This window comes from Rhopilema esculentum, chromosome 10, assembly GCF_057945365.1.
Source record: "Rhopilema esculentum isolate cy_ngs chromosome 10, ASM5794536v1, whole genome shotgun sequence".
NCBI classification, from domain to species: Eukaryota; Metazoa; Cnidaria; class Scyphozoa; order Rhizostomeae; family Rhizostomatidae; genus Rhopilema; species Rhopilema esculentum.
The window spans coordinates 4,972,828-4,990,010 of NC_142824.1; the positions used below are offsets into that span (position 1 = coordinate 4,972,828).

The 17,183-nt window shown below is 35.6% G+C and overlaps 1 protein-coding gene and 1 long non-coding RNA gene across 2 annotated transcripts in view; both read left to right on the forward strand.

Annotated features, from left to right (window-relative positions):
- LOC135686902 (uncharacterized) overlaps positions 1–17,183 on the forward strand; it is a 156,789-nt gene that overhangs the window by 16,298 nt on the left and 123,308 nt on the right. The window contains exons 3-17 of the mRNA XM_089110652.1: positions 1,018–1,116; positions 5,567–5,689; positions 6,461–6,583; positions 6,759–6,881; positions 7,059–7,181; positions 12,129–12,251; positions 12,427–12,549; positions 13,024–13,146; positions 13,322–13,444; positions 13,917–14,039; positions 14,215–14,337; positions 14,514–14,636; positions 14,812–14,934; positions 15,111–15,233; positions 15,410–15,532. Of these exons, the coding sequence (XP_088966778.1) occupies positions 1,018–1,116; positions 5,567–5,689; positions 6,461–6,583; positions 6,759–6,881; positions 7,059–7,181; positions 12,129–12,251; positions 12,427–12,549; positions 13,024–13,146; positions 13,322–13,444; positions 13,917–14,039; positions 14,215–14,337; positions 14,514–14,636; positions 14,812–14,934; positions 15,111–15,233; positions 15,410–15,532 (1,821 nt within the window). The remainder of the gene's footprint in view (positions 1–1,017; positions 1,117–5,566; positions 5,690–6,460; positions 6,584–6,758; positions 6,882–7,058; positions 7,182–12,128; positions 12,252–12,426; positions 12,550–13,023; positions 13,147–13,321; positions 13,445–13,916; positions 14,040–14,214; positions 14,338–14,513; positions 14,637–14,811; positions 14,935–15,110; positions 15,234–15,409; positions 15,533–17,183) is intronic.
- Positions 9,104–10,191, forward strand: LOC148959232 (uncharacterized). Its single transcript, XR_016144145.1, has 2 exons — positions 9,104–9,864; positions 10,040–10,191. It is a non-coding gene; the product is annotated as an uncharacterized LOC148959232 (long non-coding RNA).

Genomic DNA, 17,183 nt, shown 5'->3' on the forward strand with positions numbered 1-17,183 from the left:
AAAGCCTCTGTTATTCATCACTGTTTTACAAGTTTTTGATAATTTCAGAAGCTCCTGTTGTGTATTATAGCATTTCCGAAAAGCGCAAAGCTGTGTAGAAAGAAAGCACTCAGAAAAGGGCATTATTTGCTCATAGATCAGTTGTTCAAAGATCTGTTGAGAGAACAATTATTGGGCAAAGGATTTTCTTGCCAGAAGCGTCATCTTCTTTAAAAGTGAGGAAATATCCCCAGCTTTCAGTTTGTTTTGAAAACAGCTTTTAGATAGACTTCTGTTGTAAGTACTGATTAAGTATGGCAAGAGCAGACCTGAATTTTCTAACAACACAAGAGCAGACCTGAATTTTCTAACAACACTTTAGCTGGAATACTTTTGACTAGCTGGAATACTTTTGATGGGAGATGCTTTCTTTGGGTATAATTTTTCTATTCAAAACTTTATCTCCTGGATACAGCAAGGTCAAAACTCAAATATACCTGAAGAACTTAAGTTTTCTTTTATATGCTTTGGTGTAAGCTATACTAACAAGCTCAATAGGATCCTCTATATAATTTGCCGATACCAAATTTGCTTACAATACTTCAATACCTAGAGGACATGTTATTTTGGCAAAATAGTCATTAGCAATATCTGCAATTGCTTTGTCATCGGAAAAGTAAAGTAAAGTTACACTTGTAGAGGTTTTAACTTAACAGAAAAAAGGTTTCATTGTTTTCCAGAATTTTCAATTATCTTTGAGGCATTTAAGATCGATATTCCCGCTCAAGTTCATGCAACAGTTTCAAACAAAGATTTATCTCTTTTTTGAAAGCAACAAATTATCATTATTATTCGTTGCCTTTCATGATTTTGCACATTAGGTACATCTCATTACTGTTTTTACTGTTTTTTAATTCAGGGCCAATATTACCAAGATGCAAGACATGCGACTTTCTGACAAATGTAATTGTCTTGTCTGTTTTTACATATTTTCTGTCCAAGTTATTTTTCTCTCTAACTTTACATTATGCTTCTCAGGAGCATGCACACCATCCTGTGATTCAAATGCAGTCTGTTCCGGTGGTACAACATGTGTTTGCAACATAGGCTACACTGGAAATGGATTGACTTGTACAGGTGATATGATATACTTATTTGCTCAGTGATTCAGAAATATATGTTTTTGAACAAGCATAATCTACTTTTATCAAGTCCTTTAGTTTTTAGTTTATCAAGTTCGTAGTTAACGGTAGTTTCAAAGTGAATCGGTCTATAATGAATTTTTAATTCTACGTAAATTTCGAGATGATATTAATTAAGCTTAACGGATGATTTGTGGCTGTTCTTCTGTAGGTTTTATGGCTTGTTCCTTTCCATTTGATAATACATGTCTCTTTGTTGCTTCTAGATCAAGACGAATGTACATTAGGAACGCATAACTGTCATGCAAATGCTGCATGCACAAATACTGCAGGCTCATTCACCTGTGCTTGCAATGTTGGTTATACCGGAGTTGGTACATCATGTACAGGTATGTTATCCTAACTGCTGCTCTTAAGTTGCTGGTTCTTAAAATAATTTAATGTTAGATATAGATACTAGCGACTTTTTTAATTAATCTTTGCATATAATTTGGTGTATCTTCTATTGTGACTTTTTTTAAAGATTTTTGCATTTTGATTGATGATACCTTTTTTTTGCTTCTAGATCAAGACGAATGTACATTAGGAACGCATAATTGTGATTCAAATGCTGCATGCACAAATACTGCAGGCTCATTCACCTGTGCTTGCAATGTTGGTTATACCGGAGTTGGTACATCTTGTACAGGTATATCTTCCTAACTGTGGCTTTTAAATTGATGCTTCATAAAAGAATTTTTAATTTTACGTAGTTATCCGATGGCTTTTGATTAAATTAAAGGGATAATTTGTGGCTGTTCTTTTGTAGTTGTGATGGCTTGTTTCTTTCCATTTGTTAATACATGTCTCTTTGTTGCTTCTAGATCAAGACGAATGTACATTAGGAACGCATAACTGTCATGCAAATGCTGCATGCACAAATACTGCAGGCTCATTCACTTGTGCTTGTAATGTTGGTTATACCGGAGTTGGTACATCGTGTACAGGTATGTTATCCTAGCTGCTTCTCTTAAGTTGCTGGTTCTTAAAATAATTTAATGTGAAATATAGATATTAGCGACTCTTTTAATTAATCTTTGCAGATAATTTGTGTGTGTTTTATTGTGACTTTTTTTAAAGATTTTTGCATTTTGATTGATGATACCTTCTTTGTTGCTTCTAGATCAAGACGAATGTACATTAGGAACGCATAACTGTCATGCAAATGCTGCATGCACAAATACTGCAGGCTCATTCACTTGTGCTTGCAATGTTGGTTATACCGGAGTTGGTACATCATGTACAGGTATGTTATCCTATCTGCTGCTCGTAAGTCGCTGGTTTTTAGAAGAATTTTAACTTAATTTTGCAGATTCTAGCGACGTTTATAATTAAACTTTGCAGATAATCTGTGTGTGAACTAGTGTGCCCTTTTTCAAGATTTTTGCATTTTGATTGATGATACCTTCTATTTTGCTTGTAGATCAAGACGAATGTACATTAGGAACGCATAACTGTGATTCAAATGCTGCATGCACAAATACTGCAGGCTCATTCACCTGTGCTTGCAATGTTGGTTATACCGGAGTTGGTACATCTTGTACCGGTATGTTTTGCAAACTGTGGCTTTTAAGTTGATGCTTCATAAAAGAATCTTTAATTTTGCGTAGTTATCCAAGGGCTTTTGATTAAATTAAACGGATAATTTGTGGCTTTTCTTTTGTAAGTTTTATGGCTTGTTTCTTTCCATTTGTTAATACATGCCTCTTTGTTGCTTCTAGATCAAGACGAATGTACATTAGGAACGCATAACTGTGATTCAAATGCTGCATGCACAAATACTGCAGGCTCATTCACCTGTGCTTGCAATGTTGGTTATACCGGAGTTGGTACATCTTGTACAGGTATATCTTCCTAACTGTGGCTTTTAAATTGATGCTTCATAAAAGAATTTTTAATTTTACGTAGTTATCCGATGGCTTTTGATTAAATTAAAGGGATAATTTGTGGCTGTTCTTTTGTAGTTGTGATGGCTTGTTTCTTTCCATTTGTTACTTCATGTCTCTTTGTTGCTTCTAGATCAAGACGAATGTACATTAGGAACGCATAACTGTCATGCAAATGCTGCATGCACAAATACTGCAGGCTCATTCACTTGTGCTTGTAATGTTGGTTATACCGGAGTTGGTACATCGTGTACAGGTATGTTATCCTAGCTGCTTCTCTTAAGTTGCTGGTTCTTAAAATAATTTAATGTGAGATATAGATATTAGCGACTTTTTTAATTAATCTTTGCAAATAATTTGTGTGTGTTCTATTGTGACTTTTTTTAAAGATTTTTGCATTTTGATTGATGATACCTTCTTTTTTGCTTCTAGATCAAGACGAATGTACATTAGGAACGCATAACTGTCATGCAAATGCTGCATGCACAAATACTGCAGGCTCATTCACCTGTGCTTGCAATGTTGGTTATACCGGAGCTGGTACAGCTTGTACCGGTATGTCTTCCTAACTGTGGCTTTTAAGTCGATGTTTCATTTAATAATCTATAATTCTACGTAGTTATCCAATGGCTTTTGATTAAATGTATTGGATAACTTGTGGCTGTTCTTTTCTAGGTTTTATGGCTTGTTTCTTTCCATTTGTTAATACATATCTCTTTGTTGCTTCTAGATCAAGACGAATGTACATTAGGAACGCATAATTGTGATTCAAATGCTGCATGCACAAATACTGCAGGCTCATTCACCTGTGCTTGCAATGTTGGTTATACCGGAGTTGGTACATCTTGTACAGGTATATCTTCCTAACTGTGGCTTTTAAATTGATGCTTCATAAAAGAATTTTTAATTTTACGTAGTTATCCGATGGCTTTTGATTAAATTAAAGGGATAATTTGTGGCTGTTCTTTTGTAGTTGTGATGGCTTGTTTCTTTCCATTTGTTAATACATGCCTCTTTGTTGCTTCTAGATCAAGACGAATGTACATTAGGAACGCATAACTGTGATTCAAATGCTGCATGCACAAATACTGCAGGCTCATTCACCTGTGCTTGCAATGTTGGTTATACCGGAGTTGGTACATCTTGTACAGGTATATCTTCCTAACTGTGGCTTTTAAATTGATGCTTCATAAAAGAATTTTTAATTTTACGTAGTTATCCGATGGCTTTTGATTAAATTAAAGGGATAATTTGTGGCTGTTCTTTTGTAGTTGTGATGGCTTGTTTCTTTCCATTTGTTACTTCATGTCTCTTTGTTGCTTCTAGATCAAGACGAATGTACATTAGGAACGCATAACTGTCATGCAAATGCTGCATGCACAAATACTGCAGGCTCATTCACTTGTGCTTGTAATGTTGGTTATACCGGAGTTGGTACATCGTGTACAGGTATGTTATCCTAGCTGCTTCTCTTAAGTTGCTGGTTCTTAAAATAATTTAATGTGAGATATAGATATTAGCGACTTTTTTAATTAATCTTTGCAAATAATTTGTGTGTGTTCTATTGTGACTTTTTTAAAGATTTTTGCATTTTGATTGATGATACCTTCTTTTTTGCTTCTAGATCAAGACGAATGTACATTAGGAACGCATAACTGTCATGCAAATGCTGCATGCACAAATACTGCAGGCTCATTCACCTGTGCTTGCAATGTTGGTTATACCGGAGCTGGTACAGCTTGTACCGGTATGTCTTCCTAACTGTGGCTTTTAAGTCGATGTTTCATTAAATAATCTATAATTCTACGTAGTTATCCAATGGCTTTTGATTAAATGTATTGGATAACTTGTGGCTGTTCTTTTCTAGGTTTTATGGCTTGTTTCTTTCCATTTGTTAATACATATCTCTTTGTTGCTTCTAGATCAAGACGAATGTACATTAGGAACGCATAATTGTGATTCAAATGCTGCATGCACAAATACTGCAGGCTCATTCACCTGTGCTTGCAATGTTGGTTATACCGGAGTTGGTACATCTTGTACAGGTATATCTTCCTAACTGTGGCTTTTAAATTGATGCTTCATAAAAGAATTTTTAATTTTACGTAGTTATCCGATGGCTTTTGATTAAATTAAAGGGATAATTTGTGGCTGTTCTTTTGTAGTTGTGATGGCTTGTTTCTTTCCATTTGTTAATACATGCCTCTTTGTTGCTTCTAGATCAAGACGAATGTACATTAGGAACGCATAACTGTGATTCAAATGCTGCATGCACAAATACTGCAGGCTCATTCACCTGTGCTTGCAATGTTGGTTATACCGGAGTTGGTACATCATGTACAGGTATGTTATCCTATCTGCTGCTTTTAAGTTGCTGGTTTTTAGAAGAATTTTAACGTAACTTTGCAGACTCTAGCGACGTTTATAATTAAACTTTGCAAATAATCTGTGTGTGAACTAGTGTGCCCTTTTTAAAGATTTTTGCATTTTGATTGATGATACCTTCTATTTTGCTTGTAGATCAAGACGAATGCACATTAGGAACGCATAACTGTGATTCAAATGCTGCATGCACAAATAGTGCAGGCTCATTCACCTGTGCTTGCAATGTTGGTTATACCGGAGCTGGTACAGCTTGTACAGGTATATCTTCCTAACTGTGGCTTTTAAATTGATGCTTCATAAAAGAATTTTTAATTTTACGTAGTTATCCGATGGCTTTTGATTAAATTAAAGGGATAATTTGTGGCTGTTCTTTTGTAGTTGTGATGGCTTGTTTCTTTCCATTTGTTACTTCATGTCTCTTTGTTGCTTCTAGATCAAGACGAATGTACATTAGGAACGCATAACTGTCATGCAAATGCTGCATGCACAAATACTGCAGGCTCATTCACCTGTGCTTGCAATGTTGGTTATACCGGAGCTGGTACAGCTTGTACCGGTATGTCTTCCTAACTGTGGCTTTTAAGTCGATGTTTCATTAAATAATCTATAATTCTACGTAGTTATCCAATGGCTTTTGATTAAATGTTTTGGATAACTTGTGGCTGTTCTTTTCTAGGTTTTATGGCTTGTTTCTTTCCATTTGTTAATACATATCTCTTTGTTGCTTCTAGATCAAGACGAATGTACATTAGGAACGCATAACTGTCATGCAAATGCTGCATGCACAAATACTGCAGGCTCATTCACCTGTGCTTGCAATGTTGGTTATACCGGAGCTGGTACAGCTTGTACCGGTATGTCTTCCTAACTGTGGCTTTTAAGTCGATGTTTCATTAAATAATCTATAATTCTACGTAGTTATCCAATGGCTTTTGATTAAATGTATTGGATAACTTGTGGCTGTTCTTTTCTAGGTTTTATGGCTTGTTTCTTTCCATTTGTTAATACATATCTCTTTGTTGCTTCTAGATCAAGACGAATGTACATTAGGAACGCATAATTGTGATTCAAATGCTGCATGCACAAATACTGCAGGCTCATTCACCTGTGCTTGCAATGTTGGTTATACCGGAGTTGGTACATCTTGTACAGGTATATCTTCCTAACTGTGGCATTTAAATTGATGCTTCATAAAAGAATTTTTAATTTTACGTAGTTATCCGATGGCTTTTGATTAAATTAAAGGGATAATTTGTGGCTGTTCTTTTGTAATTGTGATGGCTTGTTTCTTTCCATTTGTTAATACATGCCTCTTTGTTGCTTCTAGATCAAGACGAATGTACATTAGGAACGCATAACTGTGATTCAAATGCTGCATGCACAAATACTGCAGGCTCATTCACCTGTGCTTGCAATGTTGGTTATACCGGAGTTGGTACATCATGTACAGGTATGTTATCCTATCTGCTGTTTTTTAGTTGCTGGTTTTTAGAAGAATTTTAACGTAACTTTGCAGACTCTAGCGACGTTTATAATTAAACTTTGCAAATAATCTGTGTGTGAACTAGTGTGCCCTTTTTCAAGATTTTTGCATTTTGATTGATGATACCTTCTATTTTGCTTGTAGATCAAGACGAATGCACATTAGGAACGCATAACTGTGATTCAAATGCTGCATGCACAAATAGTGCAGGCTCATTCACCTGTGCTTGCAATGTTGGTTATACCGGAGCTGGTACAGCTTGTACAGGTATATCTTCCTAACTGTGGCTTTTAAATTGATGCTTCATAAAAGAATTTTTAATTTTACGTAGTTATCCGATGGCTTTTGATTAAATTAAAAGGATAATTTGTGGCTGTTCTTTTGTAGTTGTGATGGCTTGTTTCTTTCCATTTGTTACTTCATGTCTCTTTGTTGCTTCTAGATCAAGACGAATGTACATTAGGAACGCATAACTGTCATGCAAATGCTGCATGCACAAATACTGCAGGCTCATTCACCTGTGCTTGCAATGTTGGTTATACCGGAGCTGGTACAGCTTGTACCGGTATGTCTTCCTAACTGTGGCTTTTAAGTCGATGTTTCATTAAATAATCTATAATTCTACGTAGTTATCCAATGGCTTTTGATTAAATGTATTGGATAACTTGTGGCTGTTCTTTTCTAGGTTTTATGGCTTGTTTCTTTCCATTTGTTAATACATATCTCTTTGTTGCTTCTAGATCAAGACGAATGTACATTAGGAACGCATAACTGTCATGCAAATGCTGCATGCACAAATACTGCAGGCTCATTCACCTGTGCTTGCAATGTTGGTTATACCGGAGCTGGTACAGCTTGTACCGGTATGTCTTCCTAATTGTGGCTTTTAAGTCGATGTTTCATTAAATAATCGATAATTCTACGTAGTTATCCAATGGCTTTTGATTAAAAGTATTGGATAACTTGTGGCTGTTCTTTTCTAGGTTTTATGGCTTGTTTCTTTCCATTTGTTAATACATATCTCTTTGTTGCTTCTAGATCAAAACGAATGTACATTAGGAACGCATAATTGTGATTCAAATGCTGCATGCACAAATACTGCAGGCTCATTCACCTGTGCTTGCAATGTTGGTTATACCGGAGTTGGTACATCTTGTACCGGTATGTTTTGCAAACTGTGGCTTTTAAGTTGATGCTTCATAAAAGAATCTTTAATTTTGCGTAGTTATCCAATGGCTTTTGATTAAATTAAACGGATAATTTGTGGCTTTTCTTTTGTAAGTTTTATGGCTTGTTTCTTTCCATTTGTTAATACATGCCTCTTTGTTGCTTCTAGATCAAGACGAATGTACATTAGGAACGCATAACTGTGATTCAAATGCTGCATGCACAAATACTGCAGGCTCATTCACCTGTGCTTGCAATGTTGGTTATACCGGAGCTGGTACAGCTTGTACCGGTATGTCTTCCTAACTGTGGCTTTTAAGTCGATGTTTCATTAAATAATCTATAATTCTACGTAGTTATCCAATGGCTTTTGATTAAATGTATTGGATAACTTGTGGCTGTTCTTTTCTAGGTTTTATGGCTTGTTTCTTTCCATTTGTTAATACATATCTCTTTGTTGCTTCTAGATCAAGACGAATGTACATTAGGAACGCATAACTGTCATGCAAATGCTGCATGCACAAATACTGCAGGCTCATTCACCTGTGCTTGCAATGTTGGTTATACCGGAGCTGGTACAGCTTGTACCGGTATGTCTTCCTAATTGTGGCTTTTAAGTCGATGTTTCATTAAATAATCTATAATTCTACGTAGTTATCCAATGGCTTTTGATTAAAAGTATTGGATAACTTGTGGCTGTTCTTTTCTAGGTTTTATGGCTTGTTTCTTTCCATTTGTTAATACATATCTCTTTGTTGCTTCTAGATCAAGACGAATGTACATTAGGAACGCATAATTGTGATTCAAATGCTGCATGCACAAATACTGCAGGCTCATTCACCTGTGCTTGCAATGTTGGTTATACCGGAGTTGGTACATCTTGTACCGGTATGTTTTGCAAACTGTGGCTTTTAAGTTGATGCTTCATAAAAGAATCTTTAATTTTGCGTAGTTATCCAATGGCTTTTGATTAAATTAAACGGATAATTTGTGGCTTTTCTTTTGTAAGTTTTATGGCTTGTTTCTTTCCATTTGTTAATACATGCCTCTTTGTTGCTTCTAGATCAAGACGAATGTACATTAGGAACGCATAACTGTGATTCAAATGCTGCATGCACAAATACTGCAGGCTCATTCACCTGTGCTTGCAATGTTGGTTATACCGGAGTTGGTACATCTTGTACAGGTATATCTTCCTAACTGTGGCTTTTAAATTGATGCTTCATAAAAGAATTTTTAATTTTACGTAGTTATCCGATGGCTTTTGATTAAATTAAAGGGATAATTTGTGGCTGTTCTTTTGTAGTTGTGATGGCTTGTTTCTTTCCATTTGTTACTTCATGTCTCTTTGTTGCTTCTAGATCAAGACGAATGTACATTAGGAACGCATAACTGTCATGCAAATGCTGCATGCACAAATACTGCAGGCTCATTCACTTGTGCTTGTAATGTTGGTTATACCGGAGTTGGTACATCGTGTACAGGTATGTTATCCTAGCTGCTTCTCTTAAGTTGCTGGTTCTTAAAATAATTTAATGTGAGATATAGATATTAGCGACTTTTTTAATTAATCTTTGCAAATAATTTGTGTGTGTTCTATTGTGACTTTTTTTAAAGATTTTTGCATTTTGATTGATGATACCTTCTTTTTTGCTTCTAGATCAAGACGAATGTACATTAGGAACGCATAACTGTCATGCAAATGCTGCATGCACAAATACTGCAGGCTCATTCACCTGTGCTTGCAATGTTGGTTATACCGGAGCTGGTACAGCTTGTACCGGTATGTCTTCCTAACTGTGGCTTTTAAGTCGATGTTTCATTAAATAATCTATAATTCTACGTAGTTATCCAATGGCTTTTGATTAAATGTATTGGATAACTTGTGGCTGTTCTTTTCTAGGTTTTATGGCTTGTTTCTTTCCATTTGTTAATACATATCTCTTTGTTGCTTCTAGATCAAGACGAATGTACATTAGGAACCCATAATTGTGATTCAAATGCTGCATGCACAAATACTGCAGGCTCATTCACCTGTGCTTGCAATGTTGGTTATACCGGAGTTGGTACATCTTGTACAGGTATATCTTCCTAACTGTGGCTTTTAAATTGATGCTTCAGAAAAGAATTTTTAATTTTACGTAGTTATCCGATGGCTTTTGATTAAATTAAAGGGATAATTTGTGGCTGTTCTTTTGTAGTTGTGATGGCTTGTTTCTTTCCATTTGTTAATACATGCCTCTTTGTTGCTTCTAGATCAAGACGAATGTACATTAGGAACGCATAACTGTGATTCAAATGCTGCATGCACAAATACTGCAGGCTCATTCACCTGTGCTTGCAATGTTGGTTATACCGGAGTTGGTACATCTTGTACAGGTATATCTTCCTAACTGTGGCTTTTAAATTGATGCTTCATAAAAGAATTTTTAATTTTACGTAGTTATCCGATGGCTTTTGATTAAATTAAAGGGATAATTTGTGGCTGTTCTTTTGTAGTTGTGATGGCTTGTTTCTTTCCATTTGTTACTTCATGTCTCTTTGTTGCTTCTAGATCAAGACGAATGTACATTAGGAACGCATAACTGTCATGCAAATGCTGCATGCACAAATACTGCAGGCTCATTCACTTGTGCTTGTAATGTTGGTTATACCGGAGTTGGTACATCGTGTACAGGTATGTTATCCTAGCTGCTTCTCTTAAGTTGCTGGTTCTTAAAATAATTTAATGTGAGATATAGATATTAGCGACTTTTTTAATTAATCTTTGCAAATAATTTGTGTGTGTTCTATTGTGACTTTTTTTAAAGATTTTTGCATTTTGATTGATGATACCTTCTTTTTTGCTTCTAGATCAAGACGAATGTACATTAGGAACGCATAACTGTCATGCAAATGCTGCATGCACAAATACTGCAGGCTCATTCACCTGTGCTTGCAATGTTGGTTATACCGGAGCTGGTACAGCTTGTACCGGTATGTCTTCCTAACTGTGGCTTTTAAGTCGATGTTTCATTAAATAATCTATAATTCTACGTAGTTATCCAATGGCTTTTGACTAAATGTATTGGATAACTTGTGGCTGTTCTTTTCTAGGTTTTATGGCTTGTTTCTTTCCATTTGTTAATACATATCTCTTTGTTGCTTCTAGATCAAGACGAATGTACATTAGGAACGCATAATTGTGATTCAAATGCTGCATGCACAAATACTGCAGGCTCATTCACCTGTGCTTGCAATGTTGGTTATACCGGAGTTGGTACATCTTGTACAGGTATATCTTCCTAACTGTGGCTTTTAAATTGATGCTTCATAAAAGAATTTTTAATTTTACGTAGTTATCCGATGGCTTTTGATTAAATTAAAGGGATAATTTGTGGCTGTTCTTTTGTAGTTGTGATGGCTTGTTTCTTTCCATTTGTTAATACATGCCTCTTTGTTGCTTCTAGATCAAGACGAATGTACATTAGGAACGCATAACTGTGATTCAAATGCTGCATGCACAAATACTGCAGGCTCATTCACCTGTGCTTGCAATGTTGGTTATACCGGAGTTGGTACATCATGTACAGGTATGTTATCCTATCTGCTGCTTTTAAGTTGCTGGTTTTTAGAAGAATTTTAACGTAACTTTGCAGACTCTAGCGACGTTTATAATTAAACTTTGCAAATAATCTGTGTGTGAACTAGTGTGCCCTTTTTCAAGATTTTTGCATTTTGATTGATGATACCTTCTATTTTGCTTGTAGATCAAGACGAATGCACATTAGGAACGCATAACTGTGATTCAAATGCTGCATGCACAAATAGTGCAGGCTCATTCACCTGTGCTTGCAATGTTGGTTATACCGGAGTTGGTACATCTTGTACAGGTATGTCTTCCTAACTGTGGCTTTTAAGTTGATGCTTCATAAAAGAATCTTTAATTCTACGTAGTTATCCAATGGCTTTTGATTAAATGTAACGGATAATTTGTGGCTGTTCTTTTGTAGTTGTGATGGCTTGTTTCTTTCCATTTGTTACTTCATGTCTCTTTGTTGCTTCTAGATCAAGACGAATGTACATTAGGAACGCATAACTGTCATGCAAATGCTGCATGCAGAAATACTGCAGGCTCATTCACCTGTGCTTGCAATGTTGGTTATACCGGAGCTGGTACAGCTTGTTCCGGTATGTCTTCCTAACTGTGGCTTTTAAGTCGATGTTTCATTAAATAATCTATAATTCTACGTAGTTATCCAATAGCTTTTGATTAAATGTATTGGATAACTTGTGGCTGTTCTTTTCTAGGTTTTATGGCTTGTTTCTTTCCATTTGTTAATACATATCTCTTTGTTGCTTCTAGATCAAGACGAATGTACATTAGGAACGCATAATTGTGATTCAAATGCTGCATGCACAAATACTGCAGGCTCATTCACCTGTGCTTGCAATGTTGGTTATACCGGAGCTGGTACAGCTTGTACAGGTATGTTATCCTAGCTGCTGCTCTTAAGTTGCTGGTTCTTAAAATAATTTAATGTGAAATATAGATATTAGCGACTCTTTTAATTAATCTTTGCAAATAATTTGTGTGTGTTCTATTGTGACTTTTCTTAAAGATTTTTGCATTTTGATTGATGATACCTTCTTTTTTGCTTCTAGATCAAGACGAATGTACATTAGGAACGCATAACTGTCATGCAAATGCTGCATGCACAAATACTGCAGGCTCATTCACCTGTGCTTGCAATGTTGGTTATACCGGAGTTGGTACATCATGTACAGGTATGTTATCCTAACTGCTGCTCTTAAGTTGCTGGTTCTTAAAATAATTTAATGTGAAATATAGATGTTAGCGACTCTTTTAATTAATCTTTGCAGATAATTTGTGTGTGTTCTATTGTGACTTTTTTTAAAGATTTTTGCATTTTGATTGATGATACCTTTTTTTTGCTTCTAGATCAAGACGAATGTACATTAGGAGCGCATAACTGTGATTCAAATGCTGCATGCACAAATACTGCAGGCTCATTCACTTGTGCTTGCAATGTTGGTTACACCGGAGTTGGTACATCTTGTACAGGTATATCTTCCTAACTGTGGCTTTTAAATTGATGCTTCATAAAAGAATCTTTAATTTTGCGTAGTTATCCAATGGCTTTTGATTAAATTAAACGGATAATTTGTGGTTGTTCTTTTGTAAGTTTTATGGCTTGTTTCTTTCCATTTGTTAATACATGCCTCTTTGTTGCTTCTAGATCAAGACGAATGTACATTAGGAACGCATAACTGTGATTCAAATGCTGCATGCACAAATACTGCAGGCTCATTCACCTGTGCTTGCAATGTTGGTTATACCGGAGCTGGTACAGCTTGTACCGGTATGTCTTCCTAACTGTGGCTTTTAGGTTGATGTTTCATCAAAGAATCTATAATTCTACGTAGTTATCTAATTTCTTTTGATTAAATTAAACGGATAATTTGTGGCTTTTCTTTTGTAAGTTTTATGGCTTGTTTCTTTCCATTTGTTAATACATGCCTCTTTGTTGCTTCTAGATCAAGACGAATGTACATTAGGAACGCATAACTGTGATTCAAATGCTGCATGCACAAATACTGCAGGCTCATTCACCTGTGCTTGTAATGTTGGTTATACCGGAGTTGGTACATCATGTACAGGTATGTTATCCTAACTGCTGCTCTTAAGTTGCTGGTTCTTAAAATAATTTAATGTGAAATATAGATATTAGCGACTCTTTTAATTAATCTTTGCAGATAATTTGTGTGTGTTCTATTGTGACTTTTTTAAAGATTTTTGCATTTTGATTGATGATACCTTTTTTTTGCTTCTAGATCAAGACGAATGTACATTAGGAACGCATAATTGTGATTCAAATGCTGCATGCACAAATACTGCAGGCTCATTCACCTGTGCTTGCAATGTTGGTTACACCGGAGTTGGTACATCTTGTACAGGTATATCTTCCTAACTGTGGCTTTTAAATTGATGCTTCATAAAAGAATTTTTAATTTTACGTAGTTATCCGATGGCTTTTGATTAAATTAAAGGGATAATTTGTGGCTGTTCTTTTGTAGTTGTGATGGCTTGTTTCTTTCCATTTGTTACTTCATGTCTCCTTGTTGCTTCTAGATCAAGACGAATGTACATTAGGAACGCATAACTGTCATGCAAATGCTGCATGCACAAATACTGCAGGCTCATTCACTTGTGCTTGTAATGTTGGTTATACCGGAGTTGGTACATCGTGTACAGGTATGTTATCCTAGCTGCTTCTCTTAAGTTGCTGGTTCTTAAAATAATTTAATGTGAGATATAGATATTAGCGACTTTTTTAATTAATCTTTGGAAATAATTTGTGTGTGTTCTAATGTGACTTTTTTTAAAGATTTTTGCATTTTGATTGATGATACCTTCTTTTTTGCTTCTAGATCAAGACGAATGTACATTAGGAACGCATAACTGTCATGCAAATGCTGCATGCACAAATACTGCAGGCTCATTCACCTGTGCTTGCAATGTTGGTTATACCGGAGCTGGTACAGCTTGTACCGGTATGTCTTCCTAACTGTGGCTTTTAAGTCGATGTTTCATTAAATAATCTATAATTCTACGTAGTTATCCAATGGCTTTTGATTAAATGTATTGGATAACTTGTGGCTGTTCTTTTCTAGGTTTTATGGCTTGTTTCTTTCCATTTGTTAATACATATCTCTTTGTTGCTTCTAGATCAAGACGAATGTACATTAGGAACGCATAATTGTGATTCAAATGCTGCATGCACAAATACTGCAGGCTCATTCACCTGTGCTTGCAATGTTGGTTATACCGGAGCTGGTACAGCTTGTACAGGTATGTTATCCTAGCTGCTGCTCTTAAGTTGCTGGTTCTTAAAATAATTTAATGTGAAATATAGATATTAGCGACTCTTTTAATTAATCTTTGCAGATAATTTGTGTGTGTTCTATTGTGACTTTTTTTAAAGATTTTTGCATTTTGATTGATGATACCTTCTTTGTTGCTTCTAGATCAAGACGAATGTACATTAGGAACGCATAACTGTCATGCAAATGCTGCATGCACAAATACTGCAGGCTCATTCACTTGTGCTTGCAATGTTGGTTATACCGGAGCTGGTACAGCTTGTACAGGTATGTTATCCTAGCTGCTGCTCTTAAGTTGCTGGTTCTTAAAATAATTTAATGTGAAATATAGATATTAGCGACTCTTTTAATTAATCTTTGCAGATAATTTGTGTGTGTTCTATTGTGACTTTTTTTAAAGATTTTTGCATTTTGATTGATGATACCTTCTTTTTTGCTTCTAGATCAAGACGAATGTACATTAGGAACGCATAATTGTGATTCAAATGCTGCATGCACAAATACTGCAGGCTCATTCACCTGTGCTTGTAATGTTGGTTATACCGGAGTTGGTACATCGTGTACAGGTATGTTATCCTAGCTGCTGCTCTTAAGTTGCTGGTTCTTAAAATAATTTAATGTGAAATATAGATATTAGCGACTCTTTTAATTAATCTTTGCAGATAATTTGTGTGTGTTCTATTGTGACTTTTTTAAAGATTTTTGCATTTTGATTGATGATACCTTCTTTTTTGCTTCTAGATCAAGACGAATGTACATTAGGAACGCATAACTGTCATGCAAATGCTGCATGCACAAATACTGCAGGCTCATTCACTTGTGCTTGCAATGTTGGTTATACCGGAGTTGGTACATCATGTACAGGTATGTTATCCTATCTGCTGCTCTTAAGTCGCTGGTTTTTAGAAGAATTTTAACGTAATTTTGCAGATTCTAGCGACGTTTATAATTAAACTTTGCAGATAATCTGTGTGTGAACTAGTGTGCCCTTTTTGAAGATTTTTGCATTTTGATTGATGATACCTTCTATTTTGCTTGTAGATCAAGACGAATGTACACTAGGAACGCATAACTGTGATTCAAATGCTGCATGCACAAATACTGCAGGCTCATTCACCTGTGCTTGCAATGTTGGTTATACCGGAGTTGGTACATCTTGTACCGGTATGTTTTCCAAACTGTGGCTTTTAAGTTGATGCTTCATAAAAGAATCTTTAATTTTGCGTAGTTATCCAATGGCTTTTGATTAAATTAAACGGATAATTTGTGGCTGTTCTTTTGTAAGTTTTATGGCTTGTTTCTTTCCATTTGTTAATTCATGTCTCTTTGTTCCTTCTAGATCAAGACGAATGTACATTAGGAACGCATAACTGTGATTCAAATGCTGCATGCACAAATACTGCAGGCTCATTCACCTGTGCTTGTAATGTTGGTTATACCGGAGTTGGTACATCATGTACAGGTATGTTATCCTAACTGCTGCTCTTAAGTTGCTGGTTCTTAAAATAATTTAATGTGAAATATAGATATTAGCGACTCTTTTAATTAATCTTTGCAGATAATTTGTGTGTGTTCTATTGTGAATTTTTTTAAAGATGTTTGCATTTTGATTGATGATACCTTCTTTTTTGCTTCTAGATCAAGACGAATGTACATTAGGAACGCATAACTGTCATGCAAATGCTGCATGCACAAATACTGCAGGCTCATTCACTTGTGCTTGCAATGTTGGTTATACCGGAGTTGGTACATCATGTACAGGTATGTTATCCTATCTGCTGCTTTTAAGTTGCTGGTTTTTAGAAGAATTTTAACGTAACTTTGCAGACTCTAGGGACGTTTATAATTAAACTTTGCAGATAATCTGTGTGTGAACTAGTGTGCCCTTTTTCAAGATTTTTGCATTTTGATTGATGATACCTTCTATTTTGCTTGTAGATCAAGACGAATGCACATTAGGAACGCATAACTGTGATTCAAATGCTGCATGCACAAATACTGCAGGCTCATTCACCTGTGCTTGCAATGTTGGTTATACCGGAGTTGGTACATCTTGTACCGGTATGTTTTGCAAACTGTGGCTTTTAAGTTGATGCTTCATAAAAGAATCTTTAATTTTGCGTAGTTATCCAATGGCTTTTGATTAAATTAAACGGATAATTTGTGGCTGTTCTTTTGTAAGTTTTATGGCTTGTTTCTTTCCATTTGTTAATACAT